General features: G+C 43.4%; 1 protein-coding gene across 3 annotated transcripts in view; it reads right to left on the bottom strand.

Moving 5' to 3' along the window:
- The window catches only part of daam2 (dishevelled associated activator of morphogenesis 2), a 94,400-nt gene that overhangs the window by 29,489 nt on the left and 40,494 nt on the right, over nt 1–24,417 (bottom strand). For all 3 annotated transcript variants that reach the window (XM_054613397.1, XM_054613399.1, XM_054613398.1), the window contains exons 3-5: nt 20,835–20,924; nt 11,915–11,989; nt 6,150–6,244 (exon numbers count right to left, since the gene is read on the bottom strand). In XM_054613397.1, the coding sequence (XP_054469372.1) occupies nt 6,150–6,244; nt 11,915–11,989; nt 20,835–20,924 (260 nt within the window). The remainder of the gene's footprint in view (nt 1–6,149; nt 6,245–11,914; nt 11,990–20,834; nt 20,925–24,417) is intronic.

Raw genomic sequence — 24,417 nt, 5'->3', positions numbered from 1 at the left:
CGCACGCACAAAGTTGTGCAGACAGACACAAGAAAGAGGCAAGGGTTATAACTTGGAATGGGACAAGACTAAACAAAGGTGACAGTGTGTGTTGAGTCAAGGCCAAGGACGGTCAAAGGTAACATAAGGTTAACTGAAATAAAACGCTGAGGTAGCTTGTCCTTTTATTTTATACAGTTTTAAAAGATTGCCTGTGTTGTTAATTACTGAAAAAACATTTAGAGGTCTTGTTAGTTCCATTGATCTAAAAAGTATAGCCCTTCATCCAGAGGCAGATAATATTCTAAATGAGCAGGACTGCGCTGGAAAACTGATCCAGATGCTCAAAATTTAAATTTCATCCTAACCAACTGAGCTTTCTGAGGTTTTAGCTGCACAGACAAAACATTCAGCCTTTGTAAACTGTGGATGAGCCCTGCATGGCAGTCGGTCAGTTCGAGAGTTCATTCTTGCCTCGAAGCCTTACAGACCTCCACACAAACACGAACACACACACAAACACACACACACACACACACACACACACACACACACACACACTCAAGCCCCGTCATTTAATTGCCACGTTCGCACACATTTAACATCTCTTCTCTCAAACACCATCACCTGGCCCCCGGGCACTGGGGGGAACACACGCATGCACATATGTGTTTTACTATAAAAAGGGCCACAGTAGAATGTGTGGGTCAGGTTCTTCAGAGGTGCTGCTCAAAAAAACCACATGATCGAGGTGTCTGCGGCGCTCGGAAGACAGGTCATATGATACCAGCGCCGCTCTCACTCAAATACATTTGGACTTGATGTGAGGCCCAGAGTACGACGGTGGTAAAACTAAGGGCCTCCAAAGGGCGACGCACACAGCACTGACACGCATGCACACGCACATACACAGATCCCGATAAAACCATCAGCCAAGGCGCACATCTGTGATGTGTATAGTATGTCATGGCAGGAAGGGAAGAGCTCCTATGGAGTTGTTTATTGTTAAATCTACAAGGAGGAGTCTATGTGTGTGTATGTGTGTAACTCAGTAACTCACTACTGTGTGTTTCAGCAATGGCTGCTTGTTTAAAGAGACACAAACGAAGATAGACAATAACCAGACACTAAGTCAGGAGTGGAAGTAATTCATTAGATTTACTCTTGTTACAACAACAAAATAGTTTTATTTTCTGTACTGGTTATTTTACTTTTTCTTCACCTTTCATTATTTAAAGGATTGTATTGCGTCTACCTTAAAGGAGCAGTGTTTAGGATTTGGCGGCATCTAGCGGTGAGGTTGCAGATTGCAACCAACTGAAACTTCTCACATGGACCAAGCGGAGTAGGAGAACTACGATGGCCGATGTGAAAACATGAAAGGCCCAATCTCGAGCAAGTGTCTGGTTTGTCCGTTTGAGGGTACTGTAGAAAAATGGCGGACGCTGTGAAGAGGACATCCCAATGTAGATATGAAGATCTAATTCGAAGCTAACGAAAACACAACAATTCTTATTTTCAGGTGATTAAACACTTCGGAAAACATTCCGTTTCGCTCACTCATTTAACAAACCACCGATTAATCTAATTTCAGTGCAGGACTGTACTCCCTCTCCGTACACCACTTTTGTCCCTCTCGCCATTCCAACATACACCTGCCGCCCAAAGCAGGCTCACATGTTAACCTGCCTGGATCTACCCACCTCAGCTCTCTCCGTCTCCCCCCTTTAAACCCTAAAGGGGTGAGAAATCTGCTCTCTGAGAGAAGCGAAAACATCGCTCCCTTTCAAGGCTCTTTAGAAGTATGATACCCCGCTCCCCCCGCTAATGTACTGGGTAATATGTGAAAACAGATATAAAGTTCCCCCTTCTGTGTAGCAGAACCCTTTGAGAGATCCGGCGGCGCAATGTTTTGAAGGATAATATTTGCATGTGGCGGTAGCAAAGCGTCCAAAGGGCTATTGACACAGGAGAGAGGATCTGCTGCAGTCGGCTCGAGTCAATATTCTTGCTGGAAGAGAATGCAACGTCCTGAGAGCCTTCTTGGGAAGCATTGCTCGATGTTCTACTGACATGAGCCTGGGACTGCAGTGCATTCTGGGCCAGAGCGGCCTCAGTGACCTCCAGGAGAGCTTTATTTCCTGTCCCCCCCCGCGGATATTTCATCAAGGAAATGACAGCGATTGAGGAGCATCATGTCTTAAAGATACAAGAATGCATACTCGGTACATTCCTTGGCAAGATGTGCAGATGATTTAATAGGTCAACACTGAATGCAAGCACACTTTAATGTGACGTTAGAATACCACGAGAGAGAGTAAATATTTAATATCTCCAAACGCACACCAGACTGCAGATCAGATTTGACTACATTCTCAGGCTGCAGCAGTTTCGTGTTTGCATACCGGCCCTCGTGTGCCCACTTGAGTTAAGACTCAGGCTTTATGCGAGTAAACACTCAACCCAGCGTGATGGTTCAAGCTCCATTTGACAGCTGGTAAACAAGGCAACAACTGCTGGCAGAGGAAACGAGATAAAGCTGCGACTTCACACGTGGGAGCCAATCATCCAATTTTCGAAAATGTTACTGTTTAATGGCTGTGTATAATTAATCACATTCATAATTGGGTGATTAAATTGGTTTAAGAATTTTATCTATCTAAATCATGTCTGATAAATGGCAGATGGGGTACAGCAGTATACCTGCCTGCTGTCTCACTGTGGTTGACACAGTCCAGCTGTTCTGTCAGAAGAGAATCCAATTTAACCCTTTAAAAGACCAAAGACACTTTATCAATAACACAGACAAGCTAACCAACTCACAGCGACAAACCAGCAACTCCTGTGTTCTGTGAGGTAAAATTGCAGTTTTTTTCCAATGGAGTCTGGTGGCTTTTAAGAAAGCAAAGATTGGTACAACAGCTTCAGTTCCCTGCTGGAACCAGCTCTCTCACGGCAAGATAACCCGGTGAGAATATTCTAAATATAGCAGTAAGTATACAGACTCATCATTCAAAACATGAACGCAGAGCTCATGACCCAAACCTCGTCACCTTATCATTTGATAATCAGCCGGTGAGTGAGAGCGACTGCAGTGGGTGGCCTGCTGATGAATGTGCTGCTTCTGTGCTCTCTGCCAGGCACCCTGCATGCCCACCATGTGTTTGTGTCCTGTGGACCTGCAGAGCGGCCTGAGGGCACAAGGGCGCCTCTTCACAACCAGACCCAGCTGCCTCTGTGAGACGCCACAGGGAAGGAGGGAGGGAGGCCGTTTCAGGCAGCCGTCCAAAGGGCATGCAGGAATCAAAGCTGGCTACGGACCGACACCTCAGTGCCTCACAAAATGCTGCCATGAAGGCTTACAGCCGGGGTGGACAAACTGTTTTTTTTGGACTGTGGGCCATGTAGAGAAATTATAAAGAGCCAAACAATAGTGAATGTGAAGCTTTCAACCAGCTACACTGCAAGGAAATCTGTTTCTAGACCAGAAAACCCCATAGAAAAATATTTTTTTATCAGAATAACTTATTAAACAGTTTTACATTATAGTCTTTTATTGGTGTGCCCACATAACAATATATATTTATTTATCTGATGCTCTAAATCTAAATGAATATGTTTAAACTCCAATACAGTCCATGGCCTAAGTATTAAAACATTATAATGTTTTGTGTTAATCTATAAATAAGTAAAACAGGCAATTTTACCTAATGTGTTCTGTTTGTGGCCTAAGGCCCCCTTAAACAATTAGGATGCAAGTACATACGTACAATGTTAATCCGTCAAATATTATGACACAACCATCGACAAAAGACAGGGATCATTTCACTACATTGAATTGCGTTTAAACTAGGATATGCAATGCAGTGCAGTTTATTTTAAAAGTACTCAATCTATATTGTAGTGTATTTTTAACCTTGGCCTGCAGTTGGCACACCTGCTATAGTTATGCCACCCCAAGCTTACAGTATACACACAGGGACAGAGAATGACACGTACTGCCGATGCTTTAGGTGAAGCTGAAGCCCATTTGTCACAGAGGCCAGACTTGGCGGGACATTAAAACAGCGCCCAGGCTTTTCCCCTGAACACCCATAATCTGTGGGACACACCTGCTACCCACATCACTGCTGCAGTACTCAAAAACGTCTGCGTGCTAATGAGCAATAACTCACTCTGCGAACAGCGGAGGGTGCAGGTGCATTACTGAACCGTGTCGATTGAGTCATTAAGTACACTTGAATACCATTCAAGGAGATAATGAGTAAGAGAGAAACACGGAGCGGCACAAACCCCTGCAAACTGTCAAAACGGTGCATGTAGTATGTATCAATATTGAGTTTTGTGATTGGAAAAGTTCCAAATGCTGCCATAATTCATTTCACTTTGCCGTCTAAACTGTCCAAACTAAAGTAGCTGAATAAATATGTAAATAAGCGTCCTCATAATGGATAAGGACGTCTTCATGACAGTATAATTCCTAAGAAATGTTGCTTTCCCTGCTGCTTGCTGCTAGCCCTGTTTTTTGTGTGAATAATTATCTACAGATTCACACGCAAATGAGCGATGTGTCACCTGAACTACAGAGCAGCAGGTCCACACTTGGCCAACTCCTGTGTGATGGAATAGTTCAGAATAGTTTCTTTACTGAAGTGTCAGCATTCGATGCTTCACCGGAGTTACCATTATGGAAATGTCATGGCGATGTACAGTATTGTTATATGTTGTTTGTGCCTAATTTTGCTTTGCTGTAATGCCAGGTAACGTAAAAAAACATGACATTATTCCACTCACTGGAATGTCTTTCCTGATCATGAATGTCTGTGATAGTCAGTGTTCATAGTTCAGATACATAGTCCCTATCTGGAACGGTGGAGAGAAGCATCAGAGCAGGTTCAGGTGATAAACCAGATTTGATGAGTGTATAGTTCCCTCATCTACATCATACAGTCTATTCAGAACATTTGGTGTACTTTGTCAGCTTGGGGCCTTTGTTGCATGTTATCCTTACTATCACATAAAGGCAATAAAAGAGTAAATCTACTGATTTACCTTACAGGTAACAAAAATGCCATTGGGGTACCTGGGAAGCTATTTCTCCTGCTAGACGAATTCAAATGTTGTGTCTTTTGATAAAGAGAATAACGCTGACATTCGGCCATTTGTAACCCTGATGAAGACGTACAGCGCTGCAACATCATTAAGAGGCTGTGAAAACTCACGCAATACAGAAGAAGTTCAATGGTCAACTGATTTTTGTACAATTATCACAAGAAATGTATGCATATCAAATCAATTTTAAAGTCCAAAAGCAGCAACATTCCAAAATACTTTTACTTTGGCAGTACAACTTCCTGCCATTCTTCCTGCTGGACTCAAGCAGCTGCTCACCAGCCTTGTTCCTAGTTATAGTGGTTTGGATACCCATACATGCGCTGATACAAACACAACCATGCATACACACACACACACACACACACACACACACACACACACACACACACACACACACACACACACACACACACACACACACACACACACACACACACACACACACACACACACACACACACACACACACACACACACACACACACACACATATATATAACCCAGACATGACCCAGACTCTTAGGCTGCCCTGGGTTTTCTGTCACTCTGCACATTAGGTTTGTCACTTCGAAGCTCCCCTTGAGAAAACTCAACACCCCCGCTTTGGTCCAGACCACTGCATCAAACAACTGGCCCAGGCTGATGGAGAACTTTAAAGGAGCTGCTGACGGGGAGAGGGAGGCATTTTGTATTAGTGGGCTGTCCGATGTCCTTGAATGCTTCTTTGTGGTGATGAGTGAGGCCTAACAGCGGCTGATGACCATGTCAGGGAAGGGAAATATAGGAGGGTAGATCTCAAAATATTATGGGGTGTATTATTAAAAAGGCCCTTTTTACTGTAATCCTGCCGTGACAAGAGACAGACCTCATGGAAAGTCAATCTTTTTGTAGCATGCTACATTGTTAACTAGATTTCACATGTGCGGTTTTACCTCAACACGTCCAACGGCCGGAATGCATGAACATGAAGGAGAACCGATCAATGCAGAGCTCTGTGCTGCCTGCACCAAAGGAAAAGGTTACACTTCAGTTGGACAGGCGAGAGATTTGCTTACCTCATCGGTTGGGTCCGAAGTGCTGTCTTCAGATCTTCCACCACCTTGTTTCTCATTTCCATTTCCTCCTCATCGAAGGCAAAAAGGGTCTGCATCTGCAGAAATGGGAAGAAATTAATTGTAATTTAGTGGAAAGATAGACGATTAATATCTGAATTTTCAGCTTTAAAGCGAGGTGCCACTGGGCAACCTACCTGAGGACAAGATTGCTGACAGACAAGCCAGAAAAAATGCTGACATTTAACATTTCTGCACACAAAATACGTTGAATGTTGATGTTTCTGAACAAAAAAGTATGTTTCACAATGCCACATGATTAACATTGTGAAAAACAAAGCATCGTGGTGTAGCGCGACAACGTAGGGTAACAACGTAACATAACGACATAGGGTAACAACGTAGGGTAACAACGTAGGGTAACAACGTAACATAACGACATAGGGTAACAACGTAGGGTAACAACGTAGGGTAGCAACGTAGGGTAGCAATGTTGTGTAGCAACAGTAACAACAGGACTAGAGTAAGGAAATAACAATCTGCCTTGGCAGACTTTCTTACGTAACCTTACGTTTCAAGCATAACAACATTAAGTAACAAGCCCAGAGTCAACGTTTGCTTTTGGTTTCAAACAGGACCCAAACAGCAGTCTCCTGGGTGAAAGGGTGCTTGACCCACCCAACACCCCTCCTATCAGCCCTCAGTGGACTTTTACGGCTTGGTGTATTCGTTATCATACCACGTAAATTATAATAACGTTCACTGAATATACTACGTGGTCTCCAGAAAATTACAACAGCAACAGTTTCCGTGGCGACTGGACTGAATTCCTACAGAACCAACATCTGAATGTTAATCTTAATTTAGCAGCCATGAATAGAACACATTTCCTCCTCTTTACAAATTAACGTGTTTGTTTCAATAAGACTTATCATCACAGGTAATCAAAGCCTAATTAGTAGCCCCCCTCTCCAATGTTGCTTTCCTTTTAAAGCACTGCATGGAGCTATACAACATGCCAAAAGAAGTCATGCAGGCAATTAGCTCCAATCAAGCATATAACAAATCATAAAAAAAAAACAACACTTTGACCGGCGGTGGTGTTAATTCATTTCTGCATCACTTAAAGGCTCCCCCTCACTAACATCAAAGAGCTGCTGTGCTCCCATTAGTCAAGGCCACAGGGCTTCTGTTTAGCCTCTCCAGGCTTTCTCCAAGGCAGCTCACTGCCAAGGTCTGAGGTTCAAACAGCATTCGTTTCAGCAGTAGAGTAAGCTAGTCACAGTGACTGCCCGTTAACTCGCCTTGAACTAAATATTTACTTGAATGTGACCCTGTTGTCCAATCCCTTTTTTAAAAAAGGCATAAAGGTCAAAATTGGGTGCAACTGGGACACTTTATACTAACAGCAGCTACACAGCTAACTGAAGCGGGACCTCGTGTTTGACTACCTAACAACAGCTCCGGTCTGTCCACTGTGTGAGAGTGTTTAATCTAGAAACAGTGCAGTCAAAACATCCATCCTGTCGACTTAGCCTCAAGTCCAGATGGTTCAGGGACCCCTGTGCCAAGAAGTAAAGGCTCTGGCTCCTGTTTTCTCTGAAGGAATATGTTCATCATCGATGGGACGTTGGACTCAATAAGTGTTGGGGAGAGTGGATGATTTGGTCGTGCTGTGAGCCAGTTCATCGTGTCAATGAGTCTCGCCAAGCGGCTCCTTCCTACATCTGCTATTTGTAAGCTCATTGGAACCTGTGGCCAAATGCACATACTGATACTATTATAGCTAGTTGGTAAACCAGCAGAAGGTACTTCCCCAAATCCTTATTATGGGAAGTGACCCCTCAGAGCCAGAACTATGCCTCGGAGCTAGTCGTCAGTGCCTTGTTAACTGAGTGAGTGATGAGTGCAGCTCATCAAAACCTTAATTAGGAACATGTGGGTCACTGGTGCGCCAAGTAAAGAAAAAGGTAATTGTTCATTATGAATGAACGCAAACAACATTATTTAAGTTTAAATAGTCATGCAAATGCCTAAGGCATTAAACCCAATTAGGCTAACAACATGCGAGTTGAAATCCAGCTATTATCCTATTGTTCCTATGTGGCTAGAAACCAACAGCTGAAATTGAGTGGAATGATGTGATCGGAAAGTTGAGCGCTGTTTAAACAGTTACAGTCAGAGTTCAACTGAGTGCCAGTCAGTTTGTTAACAATCACATTTTTTAAAAGTCACAGTTTAGCAATGCAGCTTGTAAACGGCAAATAGCTTCTCAAAACAGAAGCTTTGCTACTCTGCTTTAGTTTTACTACTGATACAAGCTGCTGGGAACTCACTATGAAGCTGTGTAAAGCTGCATAGAAATAAGTCGGGCTGCAACCTCCGGGTCTGAAAAGTGAAGCTAATGCAGAAGTGTCTTAAGCCTGCATTCTATCTAATGACCAGCAGGGGGCGACTCCTCTGGTTGGAAAAATAAGTCTATGAGAAAAGGACTCTAAACATGAGTTTATGGTCTCAATCTCTAGTTTAAAGTCTTCTTCAATACAGCATGATATTCATACAGTAAACTATGGTCCCATTTAGAGTAAAATACAACATATAGCTGGGTATGCTTTAGGGCGGGGCTACCTTGTGATTGACAGGTCGCTACCATGGCGTTGTCCTGTCTGAGAGTTATCCATGTTTTTGTCTCTCAACTTTAACCCTTTCTCAGTTTGTTTTCCCTTCATGAAAGTTAATTGTATCATTTTGGTCCACAAAAATGTCTTATTCAGTGTTCGGTTGTACTTCACCCTCTGGTCTTATTTCTGGTTCCAAAGAACCAAGATGGCGAAGGCCAATAAAAAGCTGCTTCTACAGAGTCTATGGCTAAGATGGAATTTCAAATGTAGTGTAACAAATGTGCACAATTTAAAGCAGACCTTCACTAAATTAACTACTGAATTAAAAAAAAAATGAAATCAGTCTGTAGCAACAACACTATATTACATTTGAAAGCATTTTGTAAGGTAGAGGCTAAGTTCCTATTTTGAGAAGCTGCAAAACAAACAACAGCTGAGTTCTGTGTGATTCTTCCCATCATGAGCATACATGAGGCTCTTCCCCTCGCCTCTGTGTTTGATCTGCTTCTCTGTTTAACAGCAATCAGCCTGATGCTCAACACACCAGCATGGACACTGCAAGAATACAGAAACGCCTTTCAGAGTCAAGAGGATGTTTGAATTCATCACTGAACAGCCAGCGAACAACCTTGGGGCTCTGACGTGGTTTTATGAATGAACGTCAAGAAGCCGGTTGTACAGTAATCTCTCAGGCCGGCGAAAATGACCTCATCCAATAACTCAGCTACTGTGGAAGGGCTGCCCCTGGCGAGCTCGCCTCAGAGCCAAGACGTGAAGTCATGGACGGGCAGAGAACCTCCAAATGTTAGAACGCTCTCTTGTCAAGCGCTGTCTGGCGAAGAAAAATGGAAGATTGATAGTGGGAAAGGGAAAAAGAATGTTCAATAAGGAAAGGACATTGGTGGGGGTATTGTGAATAAAGGGAGACTGTGCTGAAGTTGACTGCTTGTGCAATAAGAAGGAATGGAGAATGCAAAAAAAAAATTCTCAACACATTATTTAATCTATTAAAGAGTCATAATCTTCATTGTGAAGATTCATTTTTCTGCCATTAATGCAATATGATTTAATAAGCTTATTATGTGAATACATATCCAATTTGAAGTTCATTCCCCCAATATATGCGTAATTACTTACAGCTTCTACAACATGTCTGGACCAAATGAATGCAAGCATCTCATCACACTGGCACAAAGTATGAAAATGTCAGGGTTTTATATACTGTAGACTCCTTACACATGACTTACAGACTTGTTTTGCAGGAGACATAGTAAAAAAGAAAACGGCAGGCTGAAACATAGCTTTGACAGCGTGTCTGACACCTAATAGCAGAGAGGCACCGCTGCAGCCCTGGTGGATTTTAAATTCTTGGCATCTCACAAATCAGCACTTTTTCTCGACTACACTTAAAATACTGTGCGTGTGTGTGCTGTCTGGGCTCCTATGAGTATGACGGTAAATTGTTTCTTCAGACTTCAACACAAAGCTCAGGTACTGTTCAGAAGTCGCTCCTTCTCGAGAGGAGCCAGTAAACAAAAACAGCTGTAAAAACAGCAGCCTCCAACATGGGTCGTTGCTATAGGGTACATCGTGTTTGCCAGAAAAACAAACAACACGGCAATAAACAGATATTAAATGCCATTACTTTTTGGCCCTACGGTATGTTTATGGTGGTCTGTGTAAGTTATGGTCCAACTGTTTATCTGATCCATGGCCTGGAACAACTTGTAAATGGATTAAGTGTTGGTCTGCTTGGGTAGATGAGAAAGAAAAGAATAAATAAAAAAAAACAACGCATTGGAATGTTAAAAAGTCCATAACTGACACGAGAGGCTGAAGCCTGTCTCCTAAAATGACTTGCTAGTCTCTAAAACCATACTTGCATGTCATCCTTAAAGGGATAGTTTGGATTTTTTGAAGCAGGGTTGAATGAGGTACTTGTCCATTGTTAGTGTATTATCGACAGTTGATGGCGGTCAGCGTGCCACCAGTTTGGAGAAACAAACCGCATGGGAGCAACTTAATGTACTGCTGTGGGTGGGGGCAGCAGCAAAACGTATTTAAGACACCCTAAACAAAACAAATTCATATTAGTTTGAGGTTCTACATTTTATATCTATATAGCCGGTTTACGTTGCTATGAGACAGCTAAACAGTCGATATTTGTGACAGGGTACTAAAGCCGTCATCTATGCTCTCTTCAAAGCCACCAGACTCAAAAAAATAAAAGTTTTACCTCACTATACACCGATGCTGCTGGTCTATCTCTGCCTCAATCAGTTTCTTTGTATAACCATGTGACTATGGTTAGTTTGGATTCAACAAAGTCACGCAATAACACAACAAACTAACTGATCAAGGCAGCAGTAGACCAGCAATCCCCATGGTCTGGGAGGTTAAAACCAATGGAGACTGGTGGACATTATCTTAATAGCTTTCATACACCTTTTTAGGTGTATAAAATGCTGCTTTGCTCCCATTGAGGTACTCCTGTCTGTTTCTCCAAACTCCATCTACTGTAGGTAATACACCAACTTTGGATAAGTACCTCATACAACCCAACTTCAAAACATCCAAACTACCCCTTTAAACAACCCTTCTGAAAATGTCATGTTTTATGCTTTCCAAACATTTGGAAGCCAACTTATCGTCCACATATGGGCTCAGGGTCAGAGGTCACCAGCCTAAACTGGTCAGTGGCCGAATGTACAATCAAATAATACAACTCACGCAACAAAACGTCAGTCTTGTGATGGTATCATGCTGTTTTTATTGGCAGTCATGCTGGCTAGAAAGTAATAAATATCATCACCCTGGCTTTGCTCCGTGTGTTTGACAGTCGATCCCCTCTGACTGAACTGCTGAGTGTGTAAATGGCCTGTTTGTCATCACAGTGTGTGTGTGAGAATGCTGGGGGTCACGGCAAGAGGAATGTGGTCGTGCGAATAGAACAAGCAGTCGGCAGGGAGGCGATAAAAAGTGAGCCAAGAGAGCCAATGACTGAGTGAACAGTGACCTCTAAGGAGTAGTGGTCAGATGGTCAGTCAGTGAGTGACATTATAATAGTGATCAGATTTAGATTTAAGTGTGGAAGCTATATCTTAATCATTTGGGCATTTCAACATTCAGACATTGTGTTTGACTTACAGCAGCCATGGAGTTGATGCGGTCAATGTAGTAGTCGGGCCAGCTGGTGGCCAGCTTGTTGGGGTCCTCTTGCTCCTGTGAATGGACACAAAGACAGACAGATTCACTTTAGCATCACTTGCATCTTGAAACCCAATGAAACTTACACATACACAAACATCAAACATCTGCTTTCTTCTTGCTCCTGTAGTGGTCTTGGATGAAAATGTCAGCATGACTTCAATTACTCAGCCTGTGTTGGTGTTTGCTGTTATATTTATATCGTTTCATTAATGCAACAAGGTAGCAAGCTAGTTATGTAGCAAGATGATTTGATCATCGTTCGTAATCCTGCCTACCACACTGCTAAGGTGCCCTTAAGCAAGGCACCAAAAACCCTAACTCCTTGCTTGCAACCTGTGCTAACATCCTACATTGCCCCACCCCAAGTCCTGTGTGCGCATGTGTGTGAGAGTTTGAAATGAATAACAACAGCAGAGTGTATAAATCATATCAGGGATTGATAAAGCACTTCTTGAGCGATGCGGAGGTCTTTTCAGAGATCAACCTCGGATCATGAGTCCTAATGTTTATGGTGAAGCCTTGACGTTTCCGGGAGCACTATATACGGCAACTATCAAAATCTTCCCGGGGAGACAGCCACGGAACTTACAGAAAACACCTACGCTCTACAGATGATTAACCCTTCTTCATTTCAGAAACTTCGTAACTTTTCTGCTCATGCTCTTGACAATCTCTATACTTTTAACCTCACTAGAGGTAAGGTATGTCAAGAGTAGTGAGATCATTAGTAGTTTGTAAATTTTTTGCCAAAACCTTGATGGGCTGTGATGAACAAAGCAGGGCAGCTAGTAGGCCTTTGACTGTTGGTCTTGTTTCTACACCACACTTACTTCTTTAGTTTCATCGTTCAACTTTCTACCTTAGCTGCACACGTCAGCATCCACATGAGGACTAAATGGATCAGGCAGTCCAGTCCACAATAACTGGGTCACAACATCTCAAAATATTCACATGTCTTAGCTTTTATTACTTGGAGAAAGAAAAAAGAGAGAGAGAGAGAGAGAGAGAGAGAGAGAGAGAGAGAGAGAGAGAGAGAGAGAGGGAAAGAAGAACTGCCTTGAGGAATGAAGTGCACTCCACAATATCAGACAGAGCTATTTGAACAATTTTGAAATAGCTCTGTCTGATATCAATTTGTCTTGGCCAATCCGAGGAAGCGTGATGCCACGAGCAAACCAAGGCACGGGGGAATAAAGAGCCCATGTTCCTTGCTCACATCTGGCCTTGTTTAGCCGAGGCTTAGAGCTCTGGTGCAGCATGGTCGTTGTTTTTGTTACTGTGTGCACATCAGCTAGAGTTGGAAAGTCACAGGATGCCACATTCACGCAAAATTGCACAGTTTTTGGGGATAAGAGAAGAATTCTTTGACATATTTAAATCTCAACATATGTCAACAATTTTACTTGGTCCCAAAATGAAAAGGGAACTTTTAAAAAAATAACTCTGTTTTTCTAAAATGTGGTCTAAAGGCAGAGCAATGACCATAGGCTGTATAAAAGAAGTGGGCAAAGTCACTGTGACATCACCCATTTGTCTGTGAACTTTCGTTCCGAAGCCTTGAGAGTGGTCATTCTGGCCATCTTGGTTTTTGGCCGTTGCCATCTTGGTTTTTGCAACCAGAAGAGAGAGGTTTTTAGTCTACCAAAAAGTTACAATTAATTTTCACAAATTTAAGACACACTGTGAAAGGGTTAAAGTTGTAATTCCAAAACACAGATGACTCCCACTTCTGGACAACTCTGTGGTAGCAACCTGTCAATCACAAGGTAGCCCGACCCAAAAGCATTTCCTGCTTTATGGTCTATTTGACTCTAAATGGGACCATAATTTAATAAATGAACATCATGCTGTATTGAAGAAAGACTTGAAACTAGAGATTGAGAGCATAAACTCATGTTTACTGAGGTAATAAATAACCTGAGGGAAGATCTGAAAGGGATCTGAGAGAAGATCCCCTTCCTCCACAAAGCTACTTAAACCGGCATCAAGCTGTAGGAGCAGATAGTTAGCTGGATCTATCAACTCAATTACTCTATGCCCAGACCATAATATGAGAAACAATACATCCCATGGCAGTAGATCTGCTTAGAATGATAAACACATTATAAAAAGCATCATAATGATGATCCACCAACAGATTATTTGGGCGACGATTAGTTAACGTTGCAGCCATCAGGGGCAATGTAAGCTCTGACTGCTTACATAACAAGTGAAACAACTTTATTCACTACAACAGCATTCATGCTGCAGCAAGATTTCATCAATCTGCTCTGTGTTCCTTCTTGATATAGAAAATCTAAAATCTATGCCACCCAAATCCTTCCATTTCTAAAATGTTGCTTTAATGCTTGTATCGTGGTTCAACATAGCAGAAAGCAAATAAAATGTAGGGTTGATTAAGTCAGACAAACTCCACTAATAGTCCTTGGACATAAAACCCTCTGAAGCTGTGGCCCTTGCCAGCATTTGAGCCCAAGCTAAAGAGCTCTAACAACCAGAGAAAACAAAAACAATAGAACTCACTGTACTACTCAGCTTGTGTTTTTAAGCTGGCCGTCGCTTCCACTATACTGCCGACGCGCTCGGGACGTGATGCCAGACAGATCCTGACGCTGAGATTAACAACTTAACCGCCTCTTTCTCTGGCCCTTCAGCCCAATTACAGCCGCTGAACACGCCCTCAAAAACATGTTGAGTCCAACGCAGCGTTTACTCTGGCAGTTTCACAAGCTTGTGTAAAGTGCTGCAATTTTCATCTCGTTTTGGGACAAATTAAAAAACGGTTTCAACATGAGCCCGGTCGTATCAGTTCATACACTTCCTGAATATTTGCAGTTTTAATGGGATTTCGAAAAAAGGGTGAGGTGATGTGAAGGCTGTTATTGTGTTCCTGATCAAACCAGACAGGGAGTTAATCACAGACGATGGCTGGTGTTAAAAATGGCGTGAAAAGAAGCCAGACTCCAATGAGTGGAGCCTGTCGAAAACAGCAGGCCTTTGGTATGAATGGAGAGGGAGTTTGTGTACACACATGAGTGTAAGAGCACTCCACATATAGTTTATATGTATGTATATATAAACATATAGCGAGTGCTCCTCTATCCACAATCCAGTCGCGTGCTCCACTGCGACAGTTTAAGGTCACCCCCGTCATTCTATTACAGCAATTACACACTTCCACTACAACGTGCATTCCTCATGTCTGGTGACGTTAAATATGATTAACAATCCAGGTTGCAGCAGGTAAAAAGAGGACAGGAATCCCCAGCAGTGTATCGGGTATTATTTCTACAAGGTGTTCCTTTTTGTTTCAACCATCTGCTGAGGGATATATTGTTCCTCAGAAGAGCCAAGTACTTGACTAAAGCCGGGGTTCAACAATATTTCCCTGCGTGTTTGGCAGCCGGTTGGCTTCACGAGGCACCTGTTGAAAGAGCAGATGAAATTACATATTTCAGCTCCCCTGCCGTCAATGCAAAAGGCAGACTAGAATAATTCAAACCTCCTTGACAAGGTTTGACTGACAATGATGATTGAACTCACAGATTGTAATGAAACCTATGCACATTTCCAGTAAAAGTCTCAGGAACTACTCCTGGACTTCTTGAAACACGTATCGCTCAATTCTAAAAGACTAGCAAGACCAATGGAATGGTAAAGAGAAGTAATACCATGCCACAAGCACGTTGTGTTCTTGCCTAACAAACGGTCTGACAGCGGCACTGATTAACTTTTATGTGTTCCAGTCTTTGAGGCTTTGGTAGACGACTTGGCCCGGTTGCTCCTTCAAGTGTAGCCCAACTACTCTTCTTGGTCTAAGACTGGCCAGGATCTATACATCCAGTTTCTCTGACAATTGGAGTGCATGTCGGGCGCCTCTAACTCCGTTCCCATGTGCTCAGAGAGGTCCTGGGGGACCCCGGCTGTAAATGTGTGGGGGGGCTCTTATGAGCTGTCCCAAAAACCATGACAGCACCGGCAAGCTGCACAAGACTGAATGGAATACTGTACATTCAAAGACACCCCTCACATTAAGTTATTAAGGCAGAAATCTCCACTTCAGTAGCAGTTACATTCACCAAACTTTCCAGTTTAAACATATATTCTGAAGGTTTTTACAGAGGGCTTTGTTCATGCATGATTTATAGTATTCCTAAAATATATATTTTTTTGTATTTATTAAGAAATATCCAAAATTCCCCAAATCCTTTGATTCTAATATGTCAAAAAATGAGCCAAGATGTTTGAACCTGGCTTTATATTCACCTGTAGGTTCTCCCGTCATGTACATATAAAAGCATATTTTTCTCTACTCTCTGCTCCAGCTGTCACCACAACATGTTCCCGTCCGTGCAAAGGGGGATTGTCTGACATTCCACAGAGCCGATCTCTCTGCGTGGAATATTTATCTATGGAAGCCGGGATATAAAGTCTCACCTCCAGAGGCAGGAAATGGACAGGATATTGAATTCTGGAAGATTATGTAACGCTCGCCGCCGCCGCCGCTTACAGGTAGCTAACATTACACACGTTCTAGCACAGAAATATTTGCCTGGAGTTCACGATAGTTTCAGCGGTGGGGATAAGGTGCATGCGGTTAATAATTGAAGACATACTGCTGCCACGTTATGCCACCCATGTGTAGGTGCATGTGGTCCATCACAGCATCTCAGATAGGAGGATAACCTGCGTTTGGATGCTTTCTTGACAGCAAGCTGATATTATAGAGCTATACTTCTTTTTAGGGTAATTTAGGACAGTACATGATGCTAGTTTTCTGTGTGTGTGTGTGTGTCAGTGTTTTGACACTGATAAAAGGGCCATATTGTGTGAGCATGAAGTGAAAACAGCGTGTGAGTGTGTGTCAGTGCAGCACTACTAATGGGAGTCAGGAGACCCTGTTTGGCTCCCAGCACTGAATGATTATCAGGAGCTATTAGATGTAACATTATGTTCTCTACCTGGGGGCTGCTGGACGCGAGTCAGGCTTGAAAAAAAACAAAACAAAAAAACACAAAACAACACACACACACACACACACACACACACACACACACACACACACACACACACACACACACACACACACACACCCCTTCCTCACTCACAAGCAGGGATGCAATACACTCATGCCATCTCTGATTCACTAAACATGTGTACATGCCGTCTTTCTCACGCTTACCAAGAATGAAGTCCACTTTTCCTCACACACACAGACACACACACATATAGACAGACACCCTACACCCCTGGCTGTGGCTGACTGGGTGGCTGCGATCAGCGGTGCAGATACTGTTAGCTTATGTAAAGCCCGAAGGCCTGGACAAGATGTTCGAGTTAGTCAAGGAACACAGAGACCATGTTTACGCTAATTCCCTTACTTCACTGCTGATTGATAACCTCACTAACTAGACACTGACCTGGACCAGTTGTGCTTGATAAACAAACTAAAACAACTTGAATTTTGATGTTGGGGCATTTAGCTTATTTGTTCTGTATTGAACATCAATGTTAAAGTTGCATTAGTCATATATTTTCGCTGTGTCTGCATAAGTAGCTCATTGTTAGCAAGTTAGCCATAACAACTTTTAATGGATACTTGGTTCCGTTTCCGTCACCTCGGGTTCTTCTGCCCCCTAACTTTTGAACACACAATGTTGTGTCCGACGCTCCCGGTTACACTACATTAAATGAAGCTTCACTGAAGTTACCCCCACAGAATGAAGCATGCTGAGCTACAGCAGCTTTACTTCATTGAAGCAATCATAACTTAGTAATATCCAATAATACAATATACATTTAATGCATATTGCATATTCAACTATAAATGCACACTTAAATCCAACATCCATGGAAAATCATGCATCCTACTACCTTAGCACATATCCACGTGCCTTGCGCTAATGTTTTGTGTTCTGCAATGTGTATAGCACACCAATATAATTGAACTCGGTCCAATTTTTTAAATCCCGATACAGAATACCCATTTGTTCCCAGTGTTTAACTAATAAGCTAACTGCCTCACTGTGTGGAAGTGACTGGGATTGTTCTTTTATATGTAGGGGAACATCAGGCTTGATTATAGCATTCCTAACTTTGTAGAACAAAATGTAACAAATAAATACATGGATTTAAATCTACTGAATTGTTATTTATTATAAAAGAATGAATTGTACAGCAGCTACTTGGTAAAAAGAGAAAGAAATCCTAAAAATGAACAGGAATTAGAATTCAAGTTCAGCAAAAAATTGGTCGGGACTTTATTTGTCCCCATTGATGCCAATATTATCGGCACGATATCAGTATTGGTGCATCCCTAAATAAAACAGCGTATGTGGCCATGGGCCTACACATACGGCCACGGAGACTCCCTCTGTATTAAATGTGTCTCCATCTTCACCCTTTGCCATCTTGCCATCAAGTAAACACAAGCTGGCGTGTCTGTATTTCCTGCAGCAGAAAGTCATATGCATCAGTCCAAGGATTGGTACATGATGTCACTGTTATACAGAAGTGCCTCTGTTGGCTACAAAGACACGTCCATCTGTGGCGGTGGTGTCACTTCCTCTCAGCTCCTTAGCAGTCATATTTCAGACCGCAGCAGAACGCTCCGCTGCGCTTGAGCCTCAGAAATGCTCGGAAAAATGTAGCTTGTGTGGACGCTTCAGCACTACTTGATCAATAAAAGAGCAAAGTCACTGAAAATCTACCAAACTACTAAGAAATGTAGTTAAACAAGTAACGCTGCTACTTGTAGATTTGGGGAAGCCTTAGTGGGTAAAACCAACCAATCTTTGTAGTTCTACTGAAAACTCCATCTGAGATTTTGTGTTTGCGAATCAAGACGGTTAAGTGGTTTTATTAGCTCTTATGTGGAAACATAAAAATCATTAGATTTGGAATGATTTCTCTGGACGGTGAGGAAGTGGTTCTGGCAAAGCTTACGTGGTCTGTGGTAATTGTGTTTGTGTTGCAGGTGAACAAAGTTAGTTTGTCCCTTTGTCGTGCCTTCCATGGTTCCCTCCAAAGTGTTATCTAACCACAACAACTGGAGCCGTCGCTTTGGCTGGAGGAAACAAGAGAACCAGTGTTTGTCGCCGACAGTAACGGCTGAGGGAAGTTCTGCTGTCCTCTGCTCTCCATTCAAAATCACTGTCATGCTGTATTTCTCAGGAACACAGGGCACGTCTGTGTGTGTGTGTGTGTGTGTGTGTGTGTGTGTGTGTGTGTGTGTGTGTGTGTGTGTGTGTGTGTGTGTGTGTGTGTGTGTGTGTGTGTGTGTGTGTGTGTGTGTGTGTGTGTGTGGTTTACGTCTGAATGACTTGCGTCTTTTCCTACGTATAAGCATGTTCATGTTTGTGTGGGCGTGTGTGGTGAGGACAGACACACACACAGACATGCAGGTTATTTTCCGATATTGCACGCCAGTTGTTTTTTCTTCCTCATTCTCCATTACGCCGCCTCTATCCATGAATGAGGGGTTTGTTTGGTTTTTCTTCCAGCCTTCCGCTGTGCACTGTTAGCCCGGGGTTTTGCTCTCTGTTTCCTGGCCTGGACACGCAGCTGTTTTTTTTCACCTTAACCTTGCAGAGGAAATTATTTCTGACTGGGAGAGACAGGGCAGGAACGACAAACTGATATATCCTACCTCTGAACCCGGCTTCGGCGCGCACAGCAAACCATTTTGGTTCCAGTATGCCCTAGCTGGTGCCAAAATTTGGTTTCCACTACCTCCTAACTACGGCACGAAGAGTCCTCATAAACGTCTGTGGCTGCTCCAGTGAGATATTGAATAACTGATACTGGACTATTATTGAACTTGCGCCTTTTATGTGGGTTCCCTTTGAAACTATGCAATACTTTCAAAGGGAACAGCCCACTGCGTGTGTTATCATAATGTATAAGAAAGAAAGATTACATCCTCCCGTGTATTATTTTTGACCTGTATTACATTTCACTGTAAACTGGTGTGGTGCTCCAGCTTCCATCCTCGCCTTGACATCCCTCTAAACACCCCGCAGTTCCACTGCTCTTCTTTTCCTCGTAACTCAATACCCACCTGAATACAAGTACAAACTTTTACACATGCAGGTGTGCACGCACACACACACACACACACACTAAGCGGTGTGTGTTTACTCCTTTTTTTTAAACGGTTGTCAGAGTCTATCATATGAGCTGAGCTGAGCCTGCATGCCATGGAAAGAGAAAGGAGGGGTCCCATCCTCACCCTGCTCCCAACACAAAACCCTCAGCCAAAAAACAAATTAGCAGAGAGACACAGGGGAGGGTTTATGACTATTTACTCTATTTGCTATTGAAAGGGAGGAGGTGGGGTGGGGGGGAAGTCCCCCTTTTTCTCAGAGCACAATGTCATTTCCTGCTGGATATTTGACCACAAAGCGAGACCGGAGTTGTTGTGGAGAGACATGCTAAAGGGTATTGAGAGAACGAATGAAGTTTTGGCGAGGGGAAAGGGGTGAAAGAGAGGGCTGACCAGAATGTTCTAGAGCTCCCATGGTATGTTGACAATTCTGAAACAGAAAATTGCTTGCTCCAACGTGGGGAGGGAGATCTGGAGATAGGGGGGGCTTGAGGGTGTTGTTTGCATGTATGTGTGGACGTACCGTATTGCACGGATGGAAACTATCGCAACATATGGGTAGATGTTTACAAAATGAGGAGCTGGAAAGGAGGCCGACTGCATAGCTGAACTGATTCAAAATGGGTTCTGTCCCTCAATAACATTCAGTGCTGACAGTTCAGCTCTAAACCGTGGGTTCAGGCAGCCCGTCAACTGAGGGCCAGCCAGAGATTAGAGCCGATGTAGAGTAAAGCACGGCAGGGGCCGACTCACCTTCTTCTTGCTGCAGTAGATCTGCCATTTCTTCTCATCGGGCAGCGCAAACATGGCCTCCCTGTTCTTATCCGTCAGGTCCAGTTCATCCTGCAACAACAGGGGGAGGAAGTTTTATCCACACAGTAATAATTTTCAAAACATTTAATTGAATTTGCGATTGGATTAGATCAAATTTACGTACAACACATCAACTAAAAATGCGATAATTGAGGCAACTAATAGAAACTTTAATTTGGAGGTCCCTGTGGACAAAAGCGGGAATAGCTCCGAGCGCCAAAAACGCTCATTTTCCTGCAGCAGGCTCTGACAGTCCGCTGTGACCCTGGTTGTCCTTTAACTCCTTTCCTTCCAGCGGGCCTCGGCAATAGGACCTGGGCCTCCAGCTGTGTGGTGTCGCTGTTGGCTACCACCTGGCCGGAGGAGGATCCGCTGCCACTCCGGAGCTCTCCACCTCCAATATGATTTCATCTAATTTCGCCAGAATGTGAGCCGGTGACATTAGGAATAACTACATGGGAATGGCCAATCTTTCTGTGGATGGTGTCGTTTACTTACGTAGGTCATATAGAGTTATCCGTATTAAATTAAGACATAGTGGTCAATCAGCGTTTAAAGTAATCACCGGGAGACACGCTCACCCTATCCTGCAGGACACAATCTCACAATCCTTTTGCTTTGTTATCCCTTTGGCAATACAGAGCAAAACACTTTAGCAGTGACTGCAGATCACTGGATGAGTTGAGTTTACACAGGGACACTTGATTGTCTAACCCTCCCACTGTCGGACAGCTAGTCCCCGCGGACCACAGAGGGGTGTTTTAATATTCACCCTGCTGCTCTGCTCAATTCTTCAGCTCGGTACAAGGAGCCTCCTGCACCTTTTGAAATGCATATGAGGCCAGGAAATGAGTGTCACTGCCAGCCGGGGAGGAAAAGCAGGGTCTTGGAATTAAAGGGATGGATACATTTTTGATGCAAGGCAGGAGGAGAGGGATGGAGGAAGGTGACAGAAAGTGAGAAAGACAAAAGGGGGCTAATGTGGTTCTGGAAACGGATAAGCACGAAACAAAAAAAATAGGGGAGAGGATGAGATGCTATATAGCGCAAGGGCTTTGTGCTCAAGCTCAAACTAATCTCATCATAATGGTTTTGCTACCATGACGTCAGCCAGAAATGCCAGGCCTCCTGGGCCCCCCAAAGTGAAGATGGCTACCAGTGCCAGAGGTGGGGCCCCTTAAAGCCGGCCAGTAGATTCACAGTTTGTTTTCATCCATTCAGCTGGGCGGGTTAGGCTGAGGTGGCCCACATTCCAAGTATCCAACACTATGAAGGATGACATCATCTCTCACCCAGTCCTTTCAATGGGATACCCAGCAGCAGCATTATTGTGGCTTCGGCAAGAAGAAGGAAAATGTGAAGGGTGTGAGCTTCAAGGGGGTCTAATGCAGATAGAAACCACAAAGAAGCTTTAGAATCTTTAGTCAAAGCTTTTTTCATCTCAGCAGCGTGAATTCAAGGATGTATTGTGACCCACACCCAGACTTCATCATCCAGGGTCTACATTACCTGCTACGATAAATGCATGCTGCTGTTATTCGTGGCTCTGTGAGTGTCAAGCAGAAAACTAGCCATCCTGTAGAGCTAAACAATCTCATCCCCGTCTCTCCTTCCTTCAATCTTTGGGGTTGGACCGCGTTCCTCTCTCCGCATCCTCGGTCTTAGAAACGGAGGCCGGGAAGCCAGATAGTCTCTGGCACTTCGCCTGGTTGCCGGGTCAAAGCCCTGCCGTCCAAGCTGCTGCTGTTTGGAGGAGATGATACTGGAAGCTGCTCAGTGAGAATGAGACCTCCTTGGATTTGAACCAGCTGGGAGGCGAGTCCGGCAAATGATCTCCGTGCTCCTTCTTGCTCTCTCTATCTATTCCTCAGGCCTATGATTACATAAGGCCTTTACATAAGATTTAGGATGTAGGAATAGGGTAATGGTAAAGTATCGCAGCAAGAACCGGAAAGCAGGAAAGGAGTGGCAGGGTGGGCTGAGGGCTAATGTATCTGGAGATTTCGAAATGAGGACTGCATGTTTTATTTAGTTCCTGCCAGGCAGAAGTGGTACAGTCTGTATTTGAATCAGAGGAATACAGAGGACTTTTCTTTCCAGTTCTGCAATATTTAACCATTTCTTTTTTCCACCCTCCACCGCCCGAACATCTTCGAAACTTGCTCGGACACTACATCGGCATCACATGGTCCAAAAGAAACCAGCCAGGCCGTCTCTCAATCATCCAAAACAAAACTTAACCACTTTGCTATGAAACCTTCCCTTGATGTACCCCCGTATACTTTTCGCCAGCACGTTCCAGTTGGGATTTCACATAAACCAAAACTAATATTGTAACACCTGCTGCCTGAGAGGGGAAGGTATGCATACCTAAGGCTTCTCAACCTCTTTTTTCATATTTCCTCCACAGCTGCCTATTGAATAATGTTTTCAAATTAAAAAAGGGTGTTGCGGTTTATAGCTTTGACTGCCGTGTCCGCTGCAGACCGACTGACCTGCCCTGTCATTCAAATTTCTGTTCCTCAAGAAACTGAGGCTGCCAGTGTGAGCTAAGCATGACTTAGACTGTATAGAAGAAGGCTAACCTAGCCACCGTGCTGTAACTAATTCATCCTTGACCTCCTAGAGTTCGACAATTGGGCGTTGCCATCTTGGCATATTTTTCAACCAGAAGGAACGCAAGAGGGTGGAGCTTAGTACAACCAAAATGTTTCTACTTTCATGAACTGAAAACACACTGTGAAAGGGTTGAATTTGTAAGTCGAAAACAACACTATGGTAGCGATCTGTCCATCACAAGATAGCCCCACCCTAAAGCATACCCTACTTTATGGTCTATTTGACTGCAAATGGGACCATCATTTACTATATTAACATCAAAATGTGTTGAAGAAGACTTGAAACTAGAGATGAGACCATAAACTTATGTTTACAATGTTTACTGAGGTAATAAATCGAGAGAGAAGTAGAGTCAATTTCTCATAGACTTCTATACAATCAGTCGCCCCCTGCTGGTCAGTAGCTAGAATGCAAGTTTAAGGGACCTCTGCATTGTCTTGATTTTTGACACATTTACACTTTTTTGAGAGCCAGACTAGCCGTTTCCCCTTGCCTCCAGTCTTTATGCTTAGCTAGTTTAAACACTGGCAGCCACCCACCATCTTACTCTTGAAGTAAGTGTGTTTCCCAAAATGCTTGGCAAAGTCTTCTAAATGCCAACATTTCAGAGCAGGAATCACTCAGAGATCTTAGAGGTGAAGATACATGATGTTCTGCATTACCCCCCCAGGGATGATGATGATGATGATGATGATGATGATGATGATATCTTAGCACATTTGTCAAGACTTGCGTATATGAATTCATTTGTATGACATAACACGAGTCGGACGATACAATGGATGTCTGTGGGAGATTTATAGTTCTTATCTACACTATATGGAAAGAGTGTGAAGAAAGAGAAAGGGCTGAGTCGCAATTACTCATGGGAGTGAAGTCAGAGCAGAGTGGGGAAACCTAAATA

This window comes from Anoplopoma fimbria, chromosome 15 (assembly GCF_027596085.1).
Source record: "Anoplopoma fimbria isolate UVic2021 breed Golden Eagle Sablefish chromosome 15, Afim_UVic_2022, whole genome shotgun sequence".
Taxonomy (NCBI): domain Eukaryota; kingdom Metazoa; phylum Chordata; class Actinopteri; order Perciformes; family Anoplopomatidae; genus Anoplopoma; species Anoplopoma fimbria.
The sequence above is the reverse complement of the archived record's forward strand: the minus strand, read 5'-3'. Positions and strand labels throughout refer to the sequence as shown.